Source organism: Thunnus albacares, chromosome 6, assembly GCF_914725855.1.
Source record: "Thunnus albacares chromosome 6, fThuAlb1.1, whole genome shotgun sequence".
NCBI lineage: Eukaryota > Metazoa > Chordata > Actinopteri > Scombriformes > Scombridae > Thunnus > Thunnus albacares.
This window is the reverse complement of record NC_058111.1, coordinates 6,747,612-6,772,864: the sequence shown is the minus strand read 5'-3', so window position 1 is coordinate 6,772,864 and position 25,253 is coordinate 6,747,612. Positions and strand designations below refer to the sequence as shown.

The 25,253-nt window shown below is 39.9% G+C and overlaps 2 protein-coding genes across 5 annotated transcripts in view; one reads left to right on the top strand and one right to left on the bottom strand.

The window, feature by feature from the left end:
- The window catches only part of caln1 (calneuron 1), a 192,928-nt gene that overhangs the window by 103,137 nt on the left and 64,538 nt on the right, over positions 1-25,253 (top strand). The gene's annotated exons all lie outside the window — the stretch shown is intronic.
- Positions 1,938-23,529, bottom strand: LOC122983860 (serine/threonine-protein kinase pim-1-like). Of its 4 annotated transcripts, none has more exons than XM_044354031.1 (9): positions 23,423-23,491; positions 13,376-13,735; positions 12,790-12,969; positions 12,606-12,700; positions 12,411-12,458; positions 12,102-12,299; positions 11,822-12,002; positions 11,542-11,712; positions 11,335-11,427 (listed from the first exon to the last, which is right to left on the bottom strand). In XM_044354031.1, exons 1-9 carry the CDS (start codon positions 23,472-23,474, stop codon positions 11,336-11,338), a joined length of 1,377 nt encoding a protein of 458 aa, XP_044209966.1. In that variant the 5' UTR covers positions 23,475-23,491; the 3' UTR covers position 11,335. The 4 variants fall into 4 exon arrangements, with proteins under 4 accessions (XP_044209969.1, XP_044209966.1, XP_044209967.1 ...); XM_044354032.1 differs by lacking the exon at positions 23,423-23,491 and adding an exon at positions 13,959-14,140; XM_044354033.1 differs by lacking the exons at positions 11,335-11,427; positions 11,542-11,712; positions 11,822-12,002; ... (3 more) ...; positions 12,790-12,969; positions 13,376-13,735 and adding exons at positions 20,804-20,896; positions 21,011-21,181; positions 21,291-21,471; ... (3 more) ...; positions 22,272-22,433; positions 22,840-23,199 and having other exon boundaries at positions 23,423-23,529.

Sequence of the window (25,253 nt, the reverse complement as noted above, 5' to 3'; positions counted from 1 at the left end):
CCTGATGCGGTGCTTGTGATCGTAGGGACCAAAAACTTAGTGGTCGCTTCACTCAAGTTCAGAGCATGAAACAAATAAAGCAGGTCGGTATCTTTTTCAGAGTTACGGGATCCTCCAGAGAAAACTAACAGTCCACAGGTCTCTGACCATGAGCAGGATGGCAGCACTCGGGCATATTCACGGAGTTTGGTGGTTATCCAGCGTTGCCAGAGGAACTCTGAGCATCCCCGGGTGGCTCAGAGCGATATCTGGTTGTTGTCCCTCGTTTCCATGTCGGAATAAGTCCAGACCAAGCTACTTTGTCGAGCTGGGTTAGCTAGCAGCAGCCTACAGTCCGTTCACATTGCTAACTCACCGCTCACTTCATTAACGAGCAGCCTCTTTCAAGTTGGCTACAGCGCAGCAGACTTCGGATAGAAGTTATCTGTTACTTCCAAAACTTGTCCTCTTACAGATTATCGAGCTGACAATCTAAAACTCAGGTACATCTATACTTTTTCCTGCACAACTTCGGATATCCCCCAGAAAAACTCCCGTATTGGCTCGTTCACCTCCTGCTGCTTTCTTCTCCGCTCCTCCAGTCTCTCTCCTCTTTCTCTCTTACTCCCCCTGTCTGCGTACACACACACGTCAGCCAAGTAACACACACAAACCTATTTGACCATATTCACCTCTCCAGAAAGACACCACTCTATTTTATTAGCAGCTTTTTTTCATCAAAAAGAAATAAAATAAAATACCTGTATGCATTTTTAACATCCTTAACATGTTTACTCATGAACTTGACCTTTTTAAACACAATGAAAAATATGAATTTTAACCATACTCTTTTAACAAACCCTATTTATCTATTTATCTGTCACAGACAACTATTTATAAACATATTTTTAACTGGGCTACAGTTGGTTAGTGGGTTGGCTGCTGACTCGGCCCAACAGTTTAGTCCAGAGCAAGATACTATATCTTGACTGGCCAAATTACCAATATTGACACTTGTGGTCCCCAGAGAATGATTGCTAATAATTTTGGTGACTCCCTCAAGATTTCCACTCGTGCTACCAATTTTCTTTTAAGGCAGCCCCAGCGTAACTAATCACTTGTAGCATTTTTGTGGATATTCATGGTGAATGGTGAATTTAATCGATAATAGAGAGCTGTCTGACAAGAAGTTATTTCACCTAAATATTCAAACTTTTTCTTATTTATCACTTCTGGCTTGTCTTTTTGATGATCCTGCAACAAGCAGAAAACAGGCTGACATCAAATGAACAGATGAATGATATTTGTTGTCATTATACTCAGGTACAATGAGATTTCACATGGCTTCTCCTGATGTAGTTACAATAAATAAATGTAAAATGTTATTGAAAATTAAAAGAAAATTTATATCACTCAAAAAGCAATAAGAAAGATTATGATGATTCTCTGTGGTCTAAACATAAAAAAAGGATTCTTTCATTTTCTTTTTTTAATGTTTATTTTCATGGACTTATTGTGGACATTATTATTATTATTGTTGTCTTTATGATTACGTTTGTCATTATTATGACATAATGGCTCGTTGGCTCCTAATTGCTCATCAGCAGCAGCTCCTGACCCAGCCCAAGCTCTCTAAGAAGACGAGGAAAAACTCCCCAAAATCCTGAGACCAGAAGGAGGAAAATGGGAAGAAACCTCGGGAAAGGCAATTCAAAGAGAGATCCCCTCTCCTCGGATGACTGGGGGTGCTACAGGAACTACAAGTGGGGAAAAAAGTAAAAGTATTAAAGTAAAATGTCCAAAATAATCAGCCGAATTAGATGATTCCAATTAAAAACGGTCCAGCTGCACTCGTCCACATCCGCCTTCCTGTCGAAGAGAAAACAGTGCTAGTGGTATTCATGTAATGAGCGGCCGTAAGTGGAAATGAATCTTGATTGATGATGACTGATGATTTTAAATGTGTGTAGGTGTGTGTGTGTGTGTGTGTAGTGTCGGTTTATCTGAGCCATGGGTGGTGCTGTAGTTGGTCAAGTGTGGGTCGCCGCTCGGGAACTTTGTTCAGACATTTCTGCAAGAAATCCTGGCATTCTGGAGAGAAAGAAGGAGAAGAAAGATGAAGGCAACAGCTTCAGCGATCCATCGAAACGTGAACTAAAATAAACAGAATTATGTCATGTTTGCCTATAAGCGTGTTTTTCATACCCTTGGACAGCTTGTTACTGATTTTTGGCTTGTTGTCCTTGAACTCTCTGGTCCTAAATGATTCCCTGTGCAGTATTTCATGCAGGACTATTCCCAGCTGCCAAACTGTTGTGGGGCCGGCACTGTAGGCATGACGACTGTACCACTCCGGGGGGGCGAAACATGAGGTACCTGAAATACACAGACATAATAAAGACTGTGATGAGGAGGCGGAGAGGCTTTCTTTAAATGTAAAAGTCACCGATTGGTGAAGAGCGGGAGTAGTACCCAGACATCATACCGTAAAAGACGCGGCACAACGATCTTCTCTTAAAGAAGCAGCTCAAGCCAAAGTCAATGAGACGGACACGTGGGACGTCAGCGCCGGTCTCGATCAGGATGTTTTCCGTCTTGATGTCTCGGTGAAAGATGTTTTTATCCTGGAGTTCTATTGTAGCGTCCAGCAGCTGTTTCAATATGATCTGAGGAAGAGATAGAGAGATGAGATGAGGGGAGAGGGAGTGTTTGATCTGCCAACATGGCCTTAACTTGCACACAAACACATATTCACCAGGATCCTCCAGTTACTTACCTTGGCCTCCTCCTCTTTTAAGCAGCCTCCGTTGGCCTCATTGTAGTCGAAGAGGTCTACAGAGGGGACTGGTCTCTCCAGGACCAATATGAGCTCCTTGTCCAGATCGTACCAGTCCAGCAGGGACACAGCTGATCCAGTCATACCGAGTTTCAACATCACGGTGACCTCCACAGAGAGCTGTTTCCCATTCTTATCCTGAAACATCAAAACAAATAGAAGGTTAAGGGAAAGAAGCTCCGTAAATACTCATAAATCATCCATAATGGATTTAGTTCAGTCCAAGAAATGTTGGTGTTGCTCACTTACCACTTCTTTGCAGAACAGTTTGTTGTTTGCGACGTGTTTAATGGCTACCTACAAGACACAAACAGGTATTTGGTTAACACTTTCTGAACATATTGTGTCAGGCTGTGTTCAGACCAACATGAAATATTAACCCTGCGTAAAAAAATGCAGCAAAACAATGCAGGTTAAACATGAGAATGTGTATGTAACACTCACTGGTAAATTATCTGCTTTGCGGTAGCCGGCAAACACAGATCCACATCCTCCTTCACCAAGCTGGTTCCCCTCTTCATATTTGGCCTCAAACTCAGCTAAACAGAGACATTTTGTTTTAGTTCAGTTGTTTGTAACATTAATTCATTTCATGTTACTTAAAGCCTTCAATAATCTATCTACTAACCTCTGCGGGCCTCTACTGAGCAGGTGGAGTCCTCCTTGGTCTCTTCCAAGCTCCTCTTCTTCTTCCTGGTTGGTCCTTCTCCATCAGCAGTGGCTCTCCTCTTAACGCCTCTCGGGGCCACAGATGTACTGCACCCCTCTAATGGGTTGCTGCTGCTGCTCTCTACAGGTCAGAAACACCCAGAGTAATATTAGATTGTTGATGATGATTTAATAAAAAGTACAGGGTTGGAGTTGAGATTTAGGTAGCCTAGCTTAGCATAAAGATTTGAGGCAGGGGGAAGAGTTACCCTGGCTCTGTCCAAAGTGGAAAAAATATGCCTCCCAACACCTTTAACATTGACGCATTTAAAACCACATTTCTCTCTTCCCTCCAGTGGCATCTATCCATAGTTTTGTTTTATTTGTTCAAGTTTACATATATTATAGGTTTTTGACTTAAAAGCCAACAGATTGTGTGTGTTTTGTAGATTATTCATTGCATTTCGGGTGCTGTTTTTGCAAAGAGATGTTGCTTTTTTAAAAATTTTTAAATATAATTTGTTAATGCTGTGAGCACCAAAAATGGAATTTCATATCTCACCTCCATTGTTGTGGGATGACGGGAAAAAAAACTTAGTGACAGATAAATTGGACAAATAAGACCAAAATATCTGCAATAAGCTTCGAGTTTCCGTTGAGGTGGACGCGGACTCCTTGTCATCCAGGTGAGGGTCAAAGCTTTTCCTCTTCTTCTCTAAAGGTCCCTCTCCGTGTTCTTCGACTTTCCTCTTCCCTCTTTTCACACCGACACCTTCTTCTGAGCCGTTGCAAGGTTCGGCTTTAGAGACCCTTTTCCTCTTCTTGGGGGTCTCCTTGTCAGGACTGGCCTTTCTTTTCCTGGCCCTGGTCCTGCCATCCTTTGCAGCCTGTGGACTTTGTTGTGTCTGGCTGCTATTAATCTCTGCAAATGAGAAAACAGTGGAACATTAATTTGTTGTGATTTTTTGTCACTAATTGTATAAAATAATCTTTTTTTATATATATATCAAGACACAGTTCAGACTCAGATCCCAGAAACCTTGTCAAGGTGAGAAAAAGTGCTCAGCAACAGGAATCTGAGAAATTAGTGCCAACTGATAAATGATATAAATGAGTATAAATAAGTGATTGCTAGTTTTTTCTCACTTACTTCTTCTCCTAACAGTTGGAGATTGACAAGGTTTTTCTGAGTCTTTGTTCATGACGGCGTTTAAACAAGTGTTTAACACGATAACTTCGATACAACGAGCGAATGTTGATCCAACGATTCAGTATCTGACAGTTTGTCCCGAATTCTGAGGCTTTGATGAACGGAACACGGAATGTTGTGTCATGTTCTGTTGTGACCTCACGTCAGTGACATCACACAAAATGCCTTTGATCAAAATGGCTGCCGGATATTAAATGAGATAAACTGTGCATGTGAGGCATTTAATCATGCATAATATTTATTTATATATAAGACTATAATGATGATTAACATTCTTTAAGTTTTAGTTAAAAACATTATATTCAGTATATACATATTACACACACACACACACACATACACATAAATATATATATATATATATATATATATATATATATATATATATATAAAATCAGAGGAGGCTGGTCCATAGAGGCAGAGGAGGTTGATCTTCTATTTTTGAGAGGCAAAAGTGGAGATCAAAATATAAAAAAGAATATTTGGTTGAAATAAACCATTACCAAATCTCAGTATTTATCAAGTATTTTTTCTCTCTTTGGAAAAAATCCATTGCTGAAATCCGGTTTAAAATGCTTCAACAGCGACACCTGCAGGGCAGGAGGAGAAAGAGCAGTGTGTGAAGTGGTCGTGGTGGTGGTGGGGGCGCAATTGGTGGAGGTGGAGTGGGGGGACAGAGGAGGACGGGTGCCTGCTGTCCTCCGCAGAACGGGATCTCTTACATTGGACTCAATGTATTTCTTTTTTTTTCATGCAAATCTGTGATTGGCCATGACACATAAAATGACGCTCTTCCCTTACTAATCAACAACCAGAATGCAATATTGACATCGAGTTGATCCAATGATAGTTTCAAGATTTCATCTTCAATTCTCTCCACTGTAAGGCAGAGTAGCAGCAGTAGATAGATCCTTGCGTTAGCCAACGCAACAGTTAGCTTGTTGTAGCAGCCTGAAGGCCTCTTTATACATCCATGGAAGGACTGTTAGGGACTGTTGTTAAGCTAACGGGAGAAATTATCTGGTCTGTGCAGCAGGACGCTGTCGGGGAGGCTGGAGAGAGAAGCAACCGGAGAAACAACCAGGAGAGTTAGCTTGTTTGTCATTGTTGCTAATGATATCAGACTGGTTAAGCAGCAGCCACAAAGTTCTGTTAACTAACAAACAAGATGACCAACAGCTACAAATGGACGTTATGGCATGAATACTTCATCTCCATGATAGAAAGAAGAAGACGTCAGATAACGTGAGTCAGATACAGCTTCTCTCTCTCTGTCCCTTTGGTTGCTAATTTCATCTCTGATGGTTAAATGTCTCTGTGTTTTTTATCTCCTTAACAAGAATGCAGCAGATATCATATAATATGTTGTGGGTAACGTTAGTTTGCTAGTTGAAGTTACAGTGAGCTGTCTGGACTCATTCATTCGTTTTTAATTGAGTGGTTGTTCAGTCACCTGTTGATGTGTGATTAGTGAATGAGTGCAGGAGGTCTGGCTGCTTGCTTCTGACAGTTTCTTTAGTTCGTTTTAAGCTGAGTCGTATATTGAGTAATAAGCTTAAAGTAACTAGAATAACAAATGTTAACTACTGGTGTAACGGATTGTAGTTGATCCGTGATCCGTACGGATCGCCCCCCACGGTTCGGCAGGCATATGAACTGCGGATTAATTGCAAAATTTAATGTCTCATTTGAGACAAAGTAAACAAACTGCTGTAAGTACAAGTCATGGACAGACAGCGTGTCGCTAACGTTAACGGGGATTTCGAAGAGCAAAGATCAAACCAGCATCTAATTCGGTTCCGAAGTGACATTTGAGTTATGTTTACCTGCTGTTTAATGTGCTGCAGCTGAGCAGCTAATTAGCATCTAGCTGCTAACTGACGTTAGCGGTGAATGTTTGTTATCAAGTTTTGATGATGTGGACAGAGGCTGTTTCATTCACTGTTTAAAAGAGGAAGGTTTCATGCCTCATATTGCAATAACTGAGCATTTAATATATTATATATTTTATTTTATTTACACATTGGACATCTTAAATGTTGTTTTCATTTCAGTTTCTTGCTGTTTCTGGCTGTAAGTGTGTTACAAAATAAATAGAAAACAAAGTTTTATTTGTCTCCCCCCTTTTTTTCCGCTGATCCTAATAATGATCTGATCCGTGACTCAAATCCGTGATATGATCCGAACCATGAGTTTTGTGTTATATATTTCTGTATACTAAGAAAATATATTGGAAACACGTGTAAATCATGTGATATGTTGTCTGTTTTTGATGAGAACATACATTTTTTGTCACAATAGAACAGTACTATAAATTTGAATTTCACTTTGTTGGTAAAATGACACATTTGCAGGGATGTAGTCAACCAAAGAAAATCTTGGTCGACTGAAATCGTACATAATCTTCAACTAATTGATTAGTCGCAGGTGGGTTGGGGGGTGTAACAGGACAGAGTGCACAGTGGACTCACATTTCTCCGTTTCTCCTCCTCCGGTTAGGCTAACCTATTGTTGCTAACTTCGGAGCTAGCCCCCTTCACTTTTGCAGCTCTTGGGGAAACAACAGACGTGACTTTTTAGCATTTATTAACTGTTACACTTTAGTCTGTACTGTACATTTACTGCCAGACTGAGAACTTACCGTTAACCTTTTCCTCTGCTCCGCTCGCATCCACCGTCACTTTCCCGCCGCTCTTTCCCCACTTGCTACGCAAACATACTAACCACTGCCCTATTCCTAAACGGAGTTACGCTACCGATATTTAGCGTTATTTTTGGCATTAAAAATATGTTTTGGCCTGGAGGAGGTTCGTTGATAATATTACAGGAGAGACACAGATTCAGTAAACGTTCAGTAAACGTTGGGAACCGTTAGACCCAGCAGTCTCCATTAGGTTGGGCGAGTTCAAAGTTGTGAAAACAACGGGGGTGTTTTGAATACACCTCCGTTGTTTTCACAGGTTATTTGTTAGTCTGTCCCTCCCGCCGCAGGAAATAATGGGTTGATCCTGGAAAGCTGTTGATGTAGCACTTTTCTCCTTATGAAAATAACACAGAGATTATTCGACCAATGAGAATTTAGTTGGACGAGAACATATTGACCAGCTAATCGACCAGCAGACTACAGCCCTACACATTTGATGCAGTCCATGGCTAAAATGAGCACTTCTTTGTTTAGAGACAATATGTATATGCTAAATGTCTTTAAAGAAGCAGCCTTTTCACCACTCAAGCAAGTATTTTTATTGGCATATAAAATTGCCCCCCACCCCTCTGATTTCATCAGGTGGGACAATGATATAGTTTGATGCGGTTTGTTGTAAGATTCCATGTTGGTTTTCCTCCTGTCCTCCCCAATTTTTTGAGTCACCAGCCGCCACTGATATATATATATATATATATATATATATATATATATATATAAATATATGTGTGTGTGTGTGTACACACACACACAGGTTGTTTTTATGAAGTGTTCATATTAAACAAAAACTTAAACTCCCAAGAATGAATACATAATGATTATTTAAGTTATTTTTATTTGTTATTTTAAGTAGTATATTTTTACAAACCATGCTGCAGGCAGACAGTAATTCAAATATTGTGTGACAAAATAATCTCAACCCAAGGTCCACTTACTAGCTTTTTCAGAGCTTTCAGTCACATATCACGCTCTTAATCAGTGAAAAGAGCTGACTTTTAAATTTCTTGTCAGTCCAGATGCCATTTTAAAAAGTTAAGTTTCCTTATAATGTTTGAAATTATAGTATTGTTTTTCAGAAACAGTGTGGCATCATCAGGAAACTGACTTATGTTTGATAATTAAGTGATACTATAAAGTTCACCTGATAAAACCAAACAAACAAACAAAAAAAGAAATTCTGCACCTAAAATAAATACAGTGAGTTGAAATTTAGGTGACGAGCCCTGGCTAAGAGATAAACTACTGCATGTAGGCTATATAGAAGAGATCAAGGAGGACTTGCCACCTAATTCATTATCACTATAAAATGATGTGGTACAAGATTGTCCTTAAGAATATTAAAAAAACAGCAAATGTGTGAATATTTCTCCCTCAAACAATTTACAAAGACACATAAGTAGTTCTGTTCTGACTGAAGTAGAGCATTTAAAGGTATCCTTTGATGTTTCTGACCACTGCCAATAAAACAATTTGCTTATTTTCAATAACATTTTACATTTATTTATTATAACTACATCAGGAGAAGCCATGTGAAATCTCATTGTACCGGAGTATAATGACAATAAATATCATTCATCTGTTCATTTGATGTCAAGCTGTTTTCTGCTTGTTGCAGGACTATCAAAAAGACAAGCCAGAAGTGATAAATTAGAAAAAGTTTGAATAATTAGGTGAAATAACTTCTTGTCAGACAGCTCTCTATCAGATTAAATTCAACATTCATCAGCTGAATGACTGCAGATAAACATAAATAATATTAGCACACTGAAATGTAAAATTAAACTCAGAGGATAAACCTGCTCATGAAATGAACGGTTGGGACTTTTACCTTGTGCAAAGTTAGAAGGTCACCAAAAAACATGGATTAATCCTCTGAGGACCATGAATATCCACAAAAATGCTACAAGTGATTACTTACGCTGGGGCTGCCTTAAAGGAAAATTGGTAGCACGAGCGGAAATCTTGAGGGAGTCACCAAAATTATTAGCAATCATTCTCTGGGGACCACAAGTGTCAATATCGGCAATTTGGCCAGTCAAGATATAGTATCTTGCTCTGGACTAAACTGTTGGGCCGAGTCACCAGCCAACCCACTAACCAACTGTAGCCCAGTTAAAAATATGTTTATAAATAGTTGTCTGTGACAGATAAATAGATAAATAGGGTTTGTTAAAAGAGTATGGTTAAAATTCATATTTCTCATTGTGTTTAAAAAGGTCAAGTTCATGAGTAAACATGTTAAGGATGTTAAAAATGCATACAGGTATTTTATTTTATTTTTTTGATAAAAAAAAGCTGCTAATAAAATAGAGTGGTGTCTTTCTGGAGAGGTGAATATGGTCAAATAGGTTTGTGTGTGTTACTTGGCTGACGTGTGTGTGTACGCAGACAGGGGGAGTAAGAGAGAAAGAGGAGAGAGACTGGAGGAGCGGAGAAGAAAGCAGCAGGAGGTGAACGAGCTAATGCGGGAGTTTTTCTGGGGGATATCCGAAGTTGTGCAGGAAAAAGTATAGATGTACCTGAGTCTTAGATTGTCAGCTCGATAATCTGTAAGAGGACATGTTTTGGAAGTAACAGATAACTTCTATCTGAAGTCTGCTGCGCTGTAGCTAACTTGAAAGAGGCTGCTCGTTAATGAAGTGAGCGGTGAGTTAGCAATGTGAACGGACTGTAGGCTGCTGCTAGCTAACCCAGCTCGACAAAGTAGCTTCGTCTGAACTTATTCCGACATGGAAACGAGGGACAACAACCAGACATCGCTCTGAGCCACCCGGGGATGCTCAGAGTTCCTCTGGCAACGCTGGATAACCACCAAACTCCGTGAATATGCCCGAGTGCTGCCATCCTGCTCATGGACAGAGACCTGTGAACTGTTAGCTTTCTCTGGAGGATGCCGTAACTCTGAAAAAGATACCGACCTGCTTTATTTGTTTCATGCTCTAAACTTGAGTGAAGCGACCACTAAGTTTTTGGTCCCTACAATCACAAGCACCGCATCAGGCCTGCAACGCTTTTATTTTATTTTGTTATATCCTTTTTGCCGGCTTAGCATAGAGTGATGATGTGTGTGTGTGTTTGGGCACTAAAATAATTCAGTGGACAAGTAAAAGCATATAATTTAAAGTTGGAAAGGTATAAAGGGAAAACTACTGTGTGACTTGTGAAACAAAAGCAGTGAACACTTGTCTTTTTGATAATCCTGCAACAAGCAGAAAACAGGCTGACATCAAATGAACAGATGAATGAATGGCTGAATGATATTTATTGTCATTATACTCAGGTACAATGAGATTTCACATGGCATCTCCTGATGTAGTTACAATAAATAAATGTAAAATGTTATTGAAAATTAAAGGGAAAAATCCAGAAAATTTATATCACTCAAAAAGCAATAAGAGAGATTATGATGATTCTCTGTGGTCTAAACATAAAAAAAGGATTCTTTCATTTTCTTTTTTTAATGTTTATTTTCATGGACTTATTGTGGACATTATTATCGTTATTGTTGTCTTTCTGATTACGTTTGTCATTATTATGACATAATGGCTCGTTGGCTCCTAATTGCTCATCAGCAGCAGCTCCTGACCCAGCCCAAGCTCTCTAAGAAGACGAGGAAAAACTCCCCAAAATCCTGAGACCGGAAGGAAAATGGGAAGAAACCTCGGGAAAGGCAATTCAAAGAGAGATCCCCTCTCCTCGGATGACTGGGGGTGCTACAGGAACTACAAGTGGGGAAAAAAGTAAAAGTATTAAAGTAAAATGTCCAAAATAATCAGCCGAATTAGATGATTCCAATTAAAAACGGTCCAGCCGCACTCGTCCACATCCGCCTTCCTGTCGAAGAGAAAACAGTGCTAGTGGTATTCATGTAATGAGCGGCCGTAAGTGGAAAACAAATCTTGATTGATGGCTGATGATTGTAAATGTGTGTAGGTGTGTGTGTGTGTGTGGTGTCGGTTTATCTGAGCCATGGGTGGTGCTGTAGTTGGTCAAGTGTGGGTCGCCGCTCGGGAACTTTGTTCAGACATTTCTGCAAGAAATCCTGGCATTCTGGAGAGAAAGAAGGAGAAGAAAGATGAAGGCAACAGCTTCAGCGATTCATCAAAACGTGAACTAAAATAAACAGAATTATGTCATGTTTGCCTATAAGCATGTTTTTCATACCTTTGGACAGCTTGTTGCTGATTTTTGGCTTGTTGTCCTTGAACTCTCTGGTCCTAAATGATTCCCTGTGCAGTATTTCATGCAGGACTATTCCCAGCTGCCAAACTGTTGTGGGGCCGGCACTGTAGGCATGACGACTGTACCACTCCGGGGGGGCGAAACATGAGGTACCTGAAATACACAGACATAATAAAGACTATGATGAGGAGGCGGAGAGGCTTTCTTTAAATGTAAAAGTCACCGATTGGTGAAGAGCGGGAGTAGTACCCAGACATCATACCGTAAAAGACGCGGCACAACGATCTTCTCTTAAAGAAGCAGCTCAAGCCAAAATCAATGAGACGGACACGTGGGACGTCAGCGCCGGTCTCGATCAGGATGTTTTCCGTCTTGATGTCTCGGTGAAAGATGTTTTTATCCTGGAGTTCTATTGTAGCGTCCAGCAGCTGTTTCAATATGATCTGAGGAAGAGATAGAGAGATGAGATGAGGGGAGAGGGAGTGTTTGATCTGCCAACATGCACACAAACACATATTCACCAGGATCCTCCAGTTACTTACCTTGGCCTCCTCCTCTTTTAAGCATCCTCCGTTGGCCTCATTGTAGTCGAAGAGGTCTACAGAGGGGACTGGTCTCTCCAGGACCAATATGAGCTCCTTGTCGAGATCATACCAGTCAAGCAGGGACACAGCTGATCCAGTCATACCGAGTTTTAACATCACGGCGACCTCCACAGAGAGCTGTTTCCCATTCTTATCCTGAAACATCAAAACAAATAGAAGGTTAAGGGAAAGAAGCTCCGTAAATACTCATAAATCATCCATAATGCATTTAGTTCAGTCCAAGAAATGTTGGTGTTGCTCACTTACCACTTCTTTGCAGAACAGTTTGTTGCTTGCGACGTGTTTAATGGCTACCTACAAGACACAAACAGGTATTTGGTTAACACTTTCTGAACATACTGTGTCGGGCTGTGTTCAGACCAGCATGAAATATTAACCCTGCATAAAAAAATGCAGCAAAACAATGCAGGTTAAACATGAGAATGTGTATGTAACACTCACTGGTAAATTATCTGCTTTGCGGTAGCCGGCAAACACAGATCCACATCCTCCTTCACCAAGCTGGTTCCCCTCTTCGTATTTGGCCTCAAACTCAGCTAAACAGAGACATTTTGTTTTAGTTCAGTTGTTTGGAACATTAATTCATTTCATGTTACTTAAAGCCTTCAATAATCTATCTACTAACCTCTGCGGGCCTCTACTGAGGAGGTGGAGTCCTCCTTGGTCTCTTCTTCGATCTCTTCCAAGTCAAGATTCCTCTTCTTCTTCCTGGTTGGTCCTTCTCCATCAGCAGTGGCTCTCCTCTTAACACCTCTCGGGGCCAGAGATGTACTGCACCCCTCTAATGGGTTGCTGCTGCTGCTCTCTACAGATGAGAAACACCCAGAGTAATATTAGATTGTTGATGATGATTTTAAAAAAAGTACAGGGTTGGAGTTGAGATTTAGGTAGCCTAGCTTAGCATAAAGATTTGAGGCAGGGGGAAGAGTTACCCTGGCTCTGTCCAAAGTGGAAAAAATATGCCTCCCAACACCTTTAACATTGACGCATTTAAAAACACATTTCTCTCTTCCCTCCAGTGGCATCTATCCATAGTTTTGTTTATATCTATATTATAGATTTTTGACTTAAAAGCCAACAGTTTGTGTGTGTTTTGTGGATTATTCGTTGCATTTAGGGTGCTGTTTTTGCAAAGAGATGTTGCTTTTCTTAAATTTTTAAATATAATTTGTTAATGCTGTGAGCACCAAAAATGGAATTTCATATCTCACCTCCATTGTTGTGGGATGACGGGAAAAAAAACTTAGTGACAGATAAATTGGACAAATAAGACCAAAATATCTGCAATAAGCTTCGAGAGTCCGTTGAGGAGGACGCGGACTCCTTGTCATCCAGGTGAGGGTCGAAGCTTTTCTTCTTCTTCTGTGATGGTCCCTCTCCATGTTCTTCGACTTTCCTCTTCCCTCTTTTCACACCGACACCTTCTTCTGAGCCGTTACAAGGTTCGGCTTTAGAGACCCTTTTCCTCTTCTTGGGGGTCTCCTTGTCAGGACTGGCCTTTCTTTTCCTGGCCCTGGTCCTGCCATCCTTTGCAGCCTGTGGACATTGTTGTGTCTGGCTGCTATTAATCTCTGCAAATGAGAAAACAGTGGAACATTAATTTGTTGTGAATTTTTGTCACTAATTGTATAAAATAATCTTTTTTTTAATATCAAGACACAGTTCAGACTCAGATCCCAGATACATTGTCAAGGTGAGAAAAAGTGCTCAGCAACAGGAATCTGAGAAATTAGTGCCAACTGATAAATGATATAAATGAGTATAAATAAGTGATTGCCAGTTTTTCTCACTTACTTCTTCTCCTAACAGTTGGAGATTGACAAGGTTTTTCAGAGTCTTTGTTCATGACGGCGTTTAAACAAGTGTTTAACACGATAACTTCGATACAACGAGCGAATGTCGATCCAACTATTCAGTATCTGACAGTTTGTCCTGAATTCTGAGGCTTTGATGAACGGAACACGGAATGTTGTGTCATGTTCTGTTGTGACCTCACGTCAGTGACATCACACAAAATGCCTTTGATCAAATGGCTGCCGAATATTAAATGAGGTAAACTGTGTATGTGAGGCATTTAATCATGCATAATATTTATTTATATATAAGACTATAATGATGATTAACATTCTTTAAGTTTTAGTTAAAAATATTAAAAGTCAAAAACATTATATACAGTTTATACATATTATACACATATTACACACACACACACACACATAAATAAATAAATTTATATAGATAGATAGATATCAGTGGAGGCTGGTCCATAGATGCAGAGGAGGTTGATCCTCCTCTATTTTTAAGAGGCAAAAGGGAGATCAAAATATAAAAAAGAATATTTGGTTGAAATAAACCATTACCAAATCTCAGTATTTATAAAGTGTTTTTTCTCTCTTCTTTGGAAAAAATCCATTGCTGATATGCTGTTTAAAATGCTTCAACAGCGACACCTGCAGGGCAGGAGGAGAAAGAGCAGTGTGTGAAGTGGTGGTGGTGGTGGTGGTGGTGGGGGACAGAGGAGGACAGGTGCCTGCTGTCCTCCGCAGGGCCGGATCTCTTACGTTGGACTTAATGTATTTCATTTTTTTCATGCTAATCTGTGATTGGCCATCACACATAAAATGACGCTCCTCCCTTACTAATCAACAACCAGAATGCAATGTTGACATCGAGTTGGTCCAATGATAGTTTCCAGATTTCATCTTCAATTCTCTCCACTGTAAGGCAGAGTAGCAGCAGTAGATAGATCCTTGCGTTAGCCAACGCAACAGTTAGCTTGTTGTAGCAGCCTGAAGGACTCTTTATACATCCATGGAAGGACTGTTAAGGACTGTTGTTAAGCTAACGGGAGAAATTATCTGGTCTGTGCAGCAGGACGCTGCCGGGGAGGCTGGAGAGAGAATCAACCGGAGAAACAACCAGGAGAGTTAGCTTGTTTGTCATTGTTGCTAATGATATCAGACTGGTTAAGCAGCAGCCATAAAGTTCTGTTAACTAACAAACAAGATGACCAACAGCTACAAATGGACGTTATGACATGAATACTTCATCTCCATGATAGAAAGAAGAAGACGTCAGATAACGTGAGTCAGATACAGCTTCTCTCTCTCTGTCTCTTTGGTTGCTAATTTCATCTCTGATGGTTAAATGTCTGTGTGGCTTTTTTGTGTTTTTTATCTCCTTAACAAGAATGCAGCAGAGATCATATAATGTGTTGTGGGTAACGTTAGTCTGCTTGTTGAAGTTACAGTGAGCTGTCTGGACTCATTCATTCGTTTTTAATTGAGTGGTTGTTCAATCACCTGTTGATGTGTGATTAGTGAATGAGTGCAGGAGGTCTGGCTGCTTGCTTCTGATAGTTTCTTTAGTTCGTTTTAAGCTGAGTCGTATATTGAGTAATAAGCTTAAAGTAACTAGAATAACACGTGTTAACTACTGGTGTAACAGGCATATGAACTGCGAATTAATTGCAAAATTCAATTTCTCATTTGAGACAAAGTAAACAAACTGCTGTAAGTACAAGTCATGGACAGACAGCATGTCGCTAACGTTAACAGGGATTTCGAAGAGCAACGATCAAACCAGCATCTAATTCGGTTCTGATGTGACATTTGAGTTATGTTTACCTGCTGTTTAATGTGCCGCAGCTGAGCAGCTAATTAGCATCTAGCTGCTAACTGACGTTAGCGGTGAATGTTTATCATCAAGTTTTGATGATGTGGACAGAGGCTGTTTCATTCACTGTTTAAAAGAGGAAGGTTTCATGCCTCATATTGCAATAACTGAGCATTTAATATTTTATATATTTTATTTTATTTTATTTAAACATTGGACATCTTAAATGTTTTCATTTAAGACCTCGGGCAAAAGTTTCTTGCTGTTTCTGGCTGTAAGTGTGTTACAGAATAAATGGAAAACAAAGTTTTATTTGTCTCCCCCCTTTTTTTCCCGCTGATCCTAATAATGATCTGATCCGTGACTCAAATCCGTGATACGATCCGAACCGTGAGTTTTGTGTTATATATTTCTGTATACTAAGAAAATATATTGGAAACACGTGTAAATCATGTGATATGTTTTCTGTTTTTGATGAGAACATAATTTTTTTGTCACAATAGAACAGTACCATAAATTTGAATTTCACTTTGTTGGTAAAATGACACATTTGCAGGGCTGTAGTCAACCAAAGAAAATCTTAGTCGACTGAAATCGTACATAATCTTCAACTAATTGATTAGTCGTGGGTGGGTTGGGGGGTGTAACGGGAGAGAGTGCACAGTGAACTCACATTTCTCCGTTTTGCCTCTTCCGGTTAGGCTAACCTATTGCTGCTAACTTCGGAGCTAACCCCCTTCACTTTTGCAGCACTTGGGGAAACAACAGACGTGACTTTTTAGTATTTATTAACTGTTACACTTTAGTCTGTATTGTACATTTACTGCCAGACTGAGAACTTACCGCTAACCTTTTCCTCTGCTCCGCTCGCATCCACCGTCACTTTCCCGCCGCTCTTTCCCCACTTGCTACGCAAACATACTAACCACTGCCCTATTCCTAAACGGAGTTACGCTACCGATATTTAGAAAGAAGAAGACGTCAGAATTTTGGCATTAAAAACTATGTTTTAGCCTGGAGGAGGTTTGTTGATAATATTACAGGAGAAACACAGATTCAGTAAACGTTGGGAACCGTTAGACCCAGCAGTCTCCGTTAGGTTGGGCGAGTTCAAAGTTGTGAAAACAACGGGGGTGTTTTGAATACACCCCCGTTGTTTTCACAGGTTATTTGTTAGTTTGTCCCTCCCGCCACAGGAAATAATGGGTTGATCCTGGAAAGCTGTTGATGTAGCACTTTTCTCCTTATGAAAATAACACAGAGATTATTCGACCGATGAGAATTTAGTCGGACGAGAGCGTATTGACCAGCTAATCGACCAGCAGACTACAGCCCTACACATTTGATCCACTCCATGGCTAAAATGAGCACTTCTTTGTTTAGAGACATTATGTATATGCTAAATGTCATTAAAGAAGCAGCCTTTTCACCACTCAAGCAAGTTGTTTTATTGGCATATAAAATTGCCCCCCACCCCTCTGATTTCATCAGGTGGGACAATGATATAGTTTGATGCAGTTTGTTGTAAGATTCCATGTTGGTTTTCCTCCTGTCCTCCCCAATTTTTTGAGTCACCAGCCACCACTGATGTGTGTGTGTGTATATATATATATATGTATATATATATGTGTGTGTGTGTACACACACAGGTTGTTTTTATGAACTGTTCATATTAAACAAAAACTTAAATTCCCAAGAATGAATACATAGTGATTATTTAAGTTATTTTTATTTGTTATTTTACGTAGTATATTTTTACAAACCATGCTGCAGGCAGACAATAATTAAAATATTGTGTGACAAAATAATCTCAACTCAAAGTCCACTTACTAGCTTTTTCAGAGCTTTCAGCCACATATCACGCTCTTAATCAGTGAAAGGAGCTGACTTTTAAATTTCTTGTCAGTCCAGATGCCTTTTTAAAAAGTTAAGTTTCCCTATAATGTTTGAAATTATAATATTGTTTTTCAGAAACAGTGTGGCATCATCAGGAAACTGACTTATGTTTGATAATTTAGTGATACTATAAAGTTCACCTGATAAAAACAAACAAACAAACAAAAAAAGAAATTCTGCACCTAAAATAAATACAGTGAGTTGAAATTTAGGTGACGAGCCCTGGCTAAGAGATAAACTACTGCATTGGTACAGAACATGAGTTCTGACTCGCCACCTAATTCATTATCACTATAAAATGATGTGGTACATGATTGTCCTTAAGAATATTAAAAAAACAGCAAATGTGTGTGAATATTTCTCCCTCAAACAATTTACAAAGACACATAAGTAGTTCTGTTCTGACTGAAGTAGAGCATTTAAAGGTATCCTTTGACGTTTCTGACCACTAGTAACGCTATGGAACAATGTTTTTATGAGTGGGTCCCCACTTTATTTACCTCGTGCATGCATATAATGACACATATACGGGTGAGGCAATACAGAATCCCACCAGTGGTTTTACACTATTCCAAAATCTACAAGGTGGTAAGGTGCCAAGAAACACAGTAATGCACGAACAAAGGAGGAAGATTGCTGGCAAGTAAAAGAGATTTAAACAATACAGGTTTCAAAATGTCAAAACAAAACAGTTTTCAAATGGCAGAGGAAATGTCAGGGAAACATACTCCACACGTTTGTTGACTAGTACTGTTGAATTATACTCTTGTGTAAGGAGTGTTTTTGTCCAGTTTTTAAAAAGGGAAGAAGGCTAGCTGGGTCTAGGATAGTCATGTTGGATTGGTTGTGTAGCCCGTCTACCCTCTATACTATGTGGATGGGGCCCTGAGTTCTTTATCCTAATTTTCTTTGTTATATTATCTCTAATTTATTTAATGTTCTTTGCTTGGGTCACTTTGGAAATCCTATACCTCTTGAATATAACTTATTGTGAGACCACAGTGTAACAAACAATTGAGTGTACTAACCCTTTAACACAGTACAATACCACACTCTAATATAAGTTGGTATAGGGTATGAAGGCTATATAGCTTTTAACCTCTGAAATAGTGAACACACTCAGAAACCATTTAAAATTAGAAGTAATAATTTCCTCCTTTAATTCTAAAGCAAAATTAAATGAAAATAGCAGCACTCGAGCATATTCACGGAGTTTGGTGGTTATCCAGCGTTGCCAGAGGAACTCTGAGCATCCCCGGGTGGCTCAGAGCGATATCTGGTTGTTGTCCCTCGTTTCCAGGTCGGAATAAGTCCAGACGAAGCTACTTTTGTCGAGCTGGGTTAGCTAGCAGCAGCCTACAGTCCGTTCACATTGCTAACTCACCGCTCACTTCATTAACGAGCAGCCTCTTTCAAGTTGACTGCAGCGCAGCAGACTTCGGATAGAAGTTATCTGTTACTTCCAAAACATGTCCTCTTACAGATTATCGAGCTGACAATCTAAGACTCAGGTACATCTATACTTTTTCCTGCACAACTTCGGATATCCCCCAGAAAAACTCCCGCATTAGCTCGTTCACCTCCTGCTGCTTTCTTCTCCGCTCCTCCAGTCTCTCTCCTCTTTCTCTCTTACTCCCCCTGTCTGCGTACACACACACGTCAGCCAAGTAACACACACAAACCTATTTGACCATATTCACCTCTCCAGAAAGACACCACTCTATTTAATTAGCAGGTTTTTTTTATCAAAAAGAAATAAAATAAAATACCTGTATGCATTTTTAACATCCTTAACATGTTTACTCATGAACTTGACCTTTTTAAACACAATGAGAAATATGAATTTTAACCATACTCTTTTAACAAACCCTATTTATCTATTTATCTATTTATCTGTCACAGACAACTATTTATAAACATATTTTTAACTGGGCTACAGTTGGTTAGTGGGTTGGCTGGTGACTCGGCCCAACACTTTAGTCCAGAGCAAGATACTATATCTTGACTGGCCAAATTACCAATATTGACACTTGTGGTCCCCAGAGAATGATTGCTAATAATTTTGGTGACTCCCTCAAGATTTCCACTCGTGCTACCAATTTATCTTTAAGGCAGCCCCAGCGTAAGTAATCACTTGTAGCATTTTTGTGGATATTCATGGTCCTCAGAGGATTAATCCATGTGTTTTGGTGACCTTCTGACTTTGCACAAGGTAAAAATCACAACCGTTCATTTCATGAGCAGGTTTATCCTCTGAGGTTAATTTTACATTTCAATGTGCTAATATTATTTATGTTTATCTGCAGTCATTCAGCTGATGAATGTTGAATTTAATCGATAATAGAGAGCTGTCTGACAAGAAGTTATTTCACCTAATTATTCAAACTTTTTCTTATTTATCACAAACAGCCTCTGAATGGCTGAATGATATTTATTGTCATTATACTCCGGTACAATGAGATTTCACATGGCATCTCCTGATGTAGTTACAATAAATAAATGTAAAATGTTATTGAAAATTAAAAGAAAATTTATATCACTCAAAAAACAATAAGAGAGATTATGATGATTCTCTGTGGTCTAAACAAAAAAAATATGACTCTTTCATTTTCTTTTTTTAATGTTTATTTTCATGGACTTATTGTGGACATTATTATCGTTATTGTTGTATTTATGATTACGTTTGTCATTATTATGACATAATGGCTCGTTGGCTCCTAATTGCTCATCAGCAGCAGCTCCTGACCCAGCCCAAGCTCTCTAAGAAGACGAGGAAAAACTCCCCAAAATCCTGAGACCAGAAGGAGGAAAATGGGAAGAAACCTCGGGAAAGGCAATTCAAAGAGAGATCCCCTCTCCTCGGATGACTGGGGGTGCTACAGGAACTACAAGTGGGGAAAAAAGTAAAAGTATTAAAGTAAAATGTCCAAAATAATCAGCCGAATTAGATGATTCCAATTAAAAACGGTCCAGCCGCACTCGTCCACATCCGCCTTCCTGTCGAAGAGAAAACAGTGCTAGTGATATTCATGTAATGAGCGGCCGTAAGTGGAAAACAAATCTTGATTGATGGCTGATGATTTTAAATGTGTGTAGGTGTGTGTGTGTGTGTGTGTGTGTAGTGTCGGTTTATCTGAGCCATGGGTGGTGCTGTAGTTGGTCAAGTGTGGGTCGCCGCTCGGGAACTTTGTTCAGACATTTCTGCAAGAAATCCTGGCATTCTGGAGAGAAAGAAGGAGAAGAAAGATGAAGGCAACAGCTTCAGCGATCCATCGAAACATGAACTAAAATAAACAGAATTATGTCATGTTTGCCTATAAGCATGTTTTTCATACCCTTGGACAGCTTGTTGCTGATTTTTGGCTTGTTGTCCTTGAACTCTCTGGTCCTAAATGATTCCCTGTGCAGTATTTCATGCAGGACTATTCCCAGCTGCCAAACTGTTGTGGGGCCGGCACTGTAGGCATGACGACTGTACCACTCCGGGGGGGCGAAACATGAGGTACCTGAAATACACAGACATAATAAAGACTGTGATGAGGAGGCGGAGAGGCTTTCTTTAAATGTAAAAGTCACCGATTGGTGAAGAGCGGGAGTAGTACCCAGACATCATACCGTAAAAGACGCGGCACAACAATCTTCTCTTAAAGAAGCAGCTCAAGCCAAAGTCAATGAGACGGACACGAGGGACGGCAGCGCCGGTCTCGATCAGGATGTTTTCCGTCTTGATGTCTCGGTGAAAGATGTTTTTATCCTGAAGTTCTATTGTAGCGTCCAGCAGCTGTTTCAATATGATCTGAGGAAGAGATAGAGAGATGAGATGAGGGGAGAGGGAGTGTTTGATCTGCCAACATGGCCTTAACTTGCACACAAACACATATTCACCAGGATCCTCCAGTTACTTACCTTGGCCTCCTCCTCTTTTAAGCATCCTCCGTTGGCCTCATTGTAGTCGAAGAGGTCTACAGAGGGGACTGGTCTCTCCAGGACCAATATGAGCTCCTCGTCCAGATCGTACCAGTCCAGCAGGGATACAGCTGATTCAGTCATACCGAGTTTTAACATCACGGCGACCTCCACAGAGAGCTTTTTCCCATTCTCATCCTGAAACATCAAAACAAATAGAAAGTTAAGGGAAAGAAGCTCCATAAATACTCATAAATAATCCATAATGCATTTAGTTCAGTCCAAGAAATGTTGGTGTTGCTCACTTACCACTTCTTTGCAGAACAGTTTGTTGTTTGCGACGTGTTTAATGGCTACCTACAAGACACAAACAGGTATTTGGTTAACACTTTCTGAACATACTGTGTCAGGCTGTGTTCAGACCAACATGAAATATTAACCCTGCATAAAAAAAAATGCAGCAAAACAATGTAGGTTAAACATGAGAATGTGTATGTAACACTCACTGGTAAATTATCTGCTTTGCGGTAGCCGGCAAACACAGATCCACATCCTCCTTCACCAAGCTGGTTCCCCTCTTCGTATTTGGCCTCAAACTCAGCTAAACAGTGACATTTTGTTTTAGTTCAGTTGTTAGGAACATTAATTCATTTCATGTTACTTAAAGCCTTCAATAATCTATCTACTAACCTCTGCGGGCCTCTACTGAGCAGGTGGAGTCCTCCTTGGTCTCTTCCAAGCTCCTCTTCTTCTTCCTGGTTGGTCCTTCTCCATCAGCAGTGGCTCTCCTCTTAACGCCTCTCGGGGCCACAGATGTACTGCACCCCTCTAACGGGTTGCTGCTGCTGCTCTCTACAGATGAGAAACACCCAGAGTAATATTAGATTGTTGATGATGATTTAAAAAAAAGTACAGGGTTGGAGTTGAGATTTAGGTAGCCTAGCTTAGCATAAAGATTTGAGGCAGGGGGAAGAGTTACCCTGGCTCTGTCCAAAGTGGAAAAAATATGCCTCCCAACACCTTTAAAGTTGACGCATTTAAAACCACATTTCTCTCTTCCCTCCAGTGGCATCTATCCATAGTTTTGTTTATATCTATATTATAGATTTTTGACTTAAAAGCCAACAGTTTGTGTGTGTTTTGTGGATTATTCATTGCATTTAGGGTGCTGTTTTTGCAAAGAGATGTTGCTTTTCTTAAATTTTTAAATATAATTTGTTAATGCTGTGAGCACCAAAAATGGAATTTCATATCTCACCTCCATTGTTGTGGGATGACGGGAAAAAAAACTTAGTGACAGATAAATTGGACAAATAAGACCAAAATATCTGCAATAAGCTTCGATTGTCCGTTGAGGAGGACGCGGACTCCTTGTCATCCAAGTGAGGGTCAAAGCTTTTCCTCTTCTTCTCTAAAGGTCCCTCTCCATGTTCCTCGACTTTCCTCTTCCCTCTTTTTACACCGACACCTTCTTCTGAGCCGTTACAAGGTTCGGCTTTAGAGACCCTTTTCCTCTTCTTGGGGGTCTCCTTGTCAGGACTGGCCTTTCTTTTCCTGGCCCTGGTCCTGCCATCCTTTGCAGCCTGTGGACTTTGTTGTGTCTGGCTGCTATTAATCTCTGCAAATGAGAAAACAGTGGAACATTAATTTGTTGTGAATTTTTGTCATTAATTGTATAAAATAATCTTTTTTTTAATGTCAAGACACAGTTCAGACTCAGATCCCAGATACATTGTCAAGGTGAGAAAAAGTGCTCAGCAACAGGAATCTGAGAAATTAGTGCCAACTGATAAATGATATAAATGAGTATAAATAAGTGATTGCCAGTTTTTCTCACTTACTTCTTCTCCTAACAGTTGGAGATTGACAAGGTTTTGCGGAGTCTTTGTTCATGACGGCGTTTAAACAAGTGTTTAACACGATAACTTCGATGCAACGAACGGATGTCGATCCAACGATTCAGTATCTGACAGTTTGTCCTGAATTCTGAGGCTTTGATGAACGGAACACGGAATGTTGTGTCATGTTCTGTTGTGACCTCACGTCAGTGACATCACACAAAATGCCTTTGATCAAAATGGCTGCCGAATATTAAATGAGATAAACTGTGTATGTGAGGCATTTAATCATGCATAATATTTATTTATATATAAGACTATAATGATGATTAACATTCTTTAAGTTTTAGTTAAAAATATTAAAAGTCAAAAACATTATTTACAGTATATACATATTATACACATATTACACATACACACACACACACACATAAATAAATACATTTATATAGATAGATAGATATCAGTGGAGGCTGGTCCATAGATGCAGAGGAGGTTGATCCTCCTCTATTTTTAAGATGCAAAAGGGAGATCAAAATATAAAAAAGAATATTTGGTTGAAATAAACCATTACCAAATCTCAGTATTTATAAAGTATTTTTTCTCTCTTCTTTGGAAAAAAATCCATTGCTGAAATTCTGTTTAAAATGCTTCAACAGCGACACCTGCAGGGCAGGAGGAGAGAAAGAGCAGTGTGTGAAGTGGTGGTGGTGGTGGGGGGGCGCAATTGGTGGAGGTGGAGTGGGGGACAGAGGAGGACAGGTGCCTGCTGTCCTCCGCAGGACGGGATCTCTTACATTGGACTCAATGTATTTCTTTTTTTTTCATGCTAATCTGTGATTGGCCATCACACATAAAATGACGCTCCTCCCTTACTAATCAACGACCAGAATGCAATATTGACATCGAGTTGGTCCAATGATAGTTTCCAGATTTCATCTTCAATTCTCTCCACTGTAAGGCAGAGTAGCAGCAGTAGATAGATCCTTGCGTTAGCCAACGCAACAGTTAGCTTGTTGTAGCAGCCTGAAGGCCTCTTTATACATCCATGGAAGGACTGTTAAGGACTGTTGTTAAGCTAACGGGAGAAATTATCTGGATTGTGCAGCAGGACGCTGCCGTGGAGGCTGGAGAGAGAAGCAACCGGAGAAACAACCAGGAGAGTTAGCTTGTTTGTCATTGTTGCTAATGATATCAGACTGGTTAACCAGCAGCCGCAAAGTTCTGTTAACTAACAAACAAGATGACCAACAGCTACAAATGGACGTTATGGCATGAATACTTCATCTCCATGATAGAAAGAAGAAGACGTCAGATAACGTGAGTCAGATACAGCTTCTCTCTCTCTGTCTCTTTGGTCGCTAATTTCATCTCTGATGGTTAAATGTTTCTGTGTGGCTTTTTTGTGTTTTTTATCTCCTTAACAAGAATGCAGCAGAGATCATATAATGTGTTGTGGGTAACGTTAGTTTGCTAGTCGAAGTTACAGTGAGCTGTCTGGACTCATTCATTCGTTTTTAATTGAGTGGTTGTTCAGTCACCTGTTGATGTGTGATTAGTGAATGAGTGCAGGAGGTCTGGCTGCTTGCTTCTGACAGTTTCTTTAGTTCGTTTTAAGCTGAGTCGTATATTGAGTGATAAACTTAAAGTAACTAGAATAACAAATGTTAACTACTGGTGTAACGGATTGTAGTTGATCCGTGATCCGTACGGATCGCCCCCCACGGTTCGGCAGGCATATGAACTGCGGATTAATTGCAAAATTCAATTTCTCATTTGAGGCAAGGTAAACAAATTGCTCTAAGTACAAGTCATGGGCAGACAGTATGTCGTT

Bases quoted from the DNA above. Each gene is read 5' to 3' on its own strand.
- LOC122983860 (XM_044354031.1), bottom strand. From the start codon at position 23,474: ATGAACAAAGACTCCGCAAAACCTTGTCAATCTCCAACTGTTAGGAGA. The intron at 12,970-13,375 runs GTGAGATATGAA...TCTCATCTGTAG, and splicing joins GTCATCCCACAACAATGGAG to AGAGCAGCAGCAGCAACCCA. The intron at 12,459-12,605 runs GTGAGTGTTACA...TGTGTCTTGTAG, and splicing joins GCAAAGCAGATAATTTACCA to GTAGCCATTAAACACGTCGC.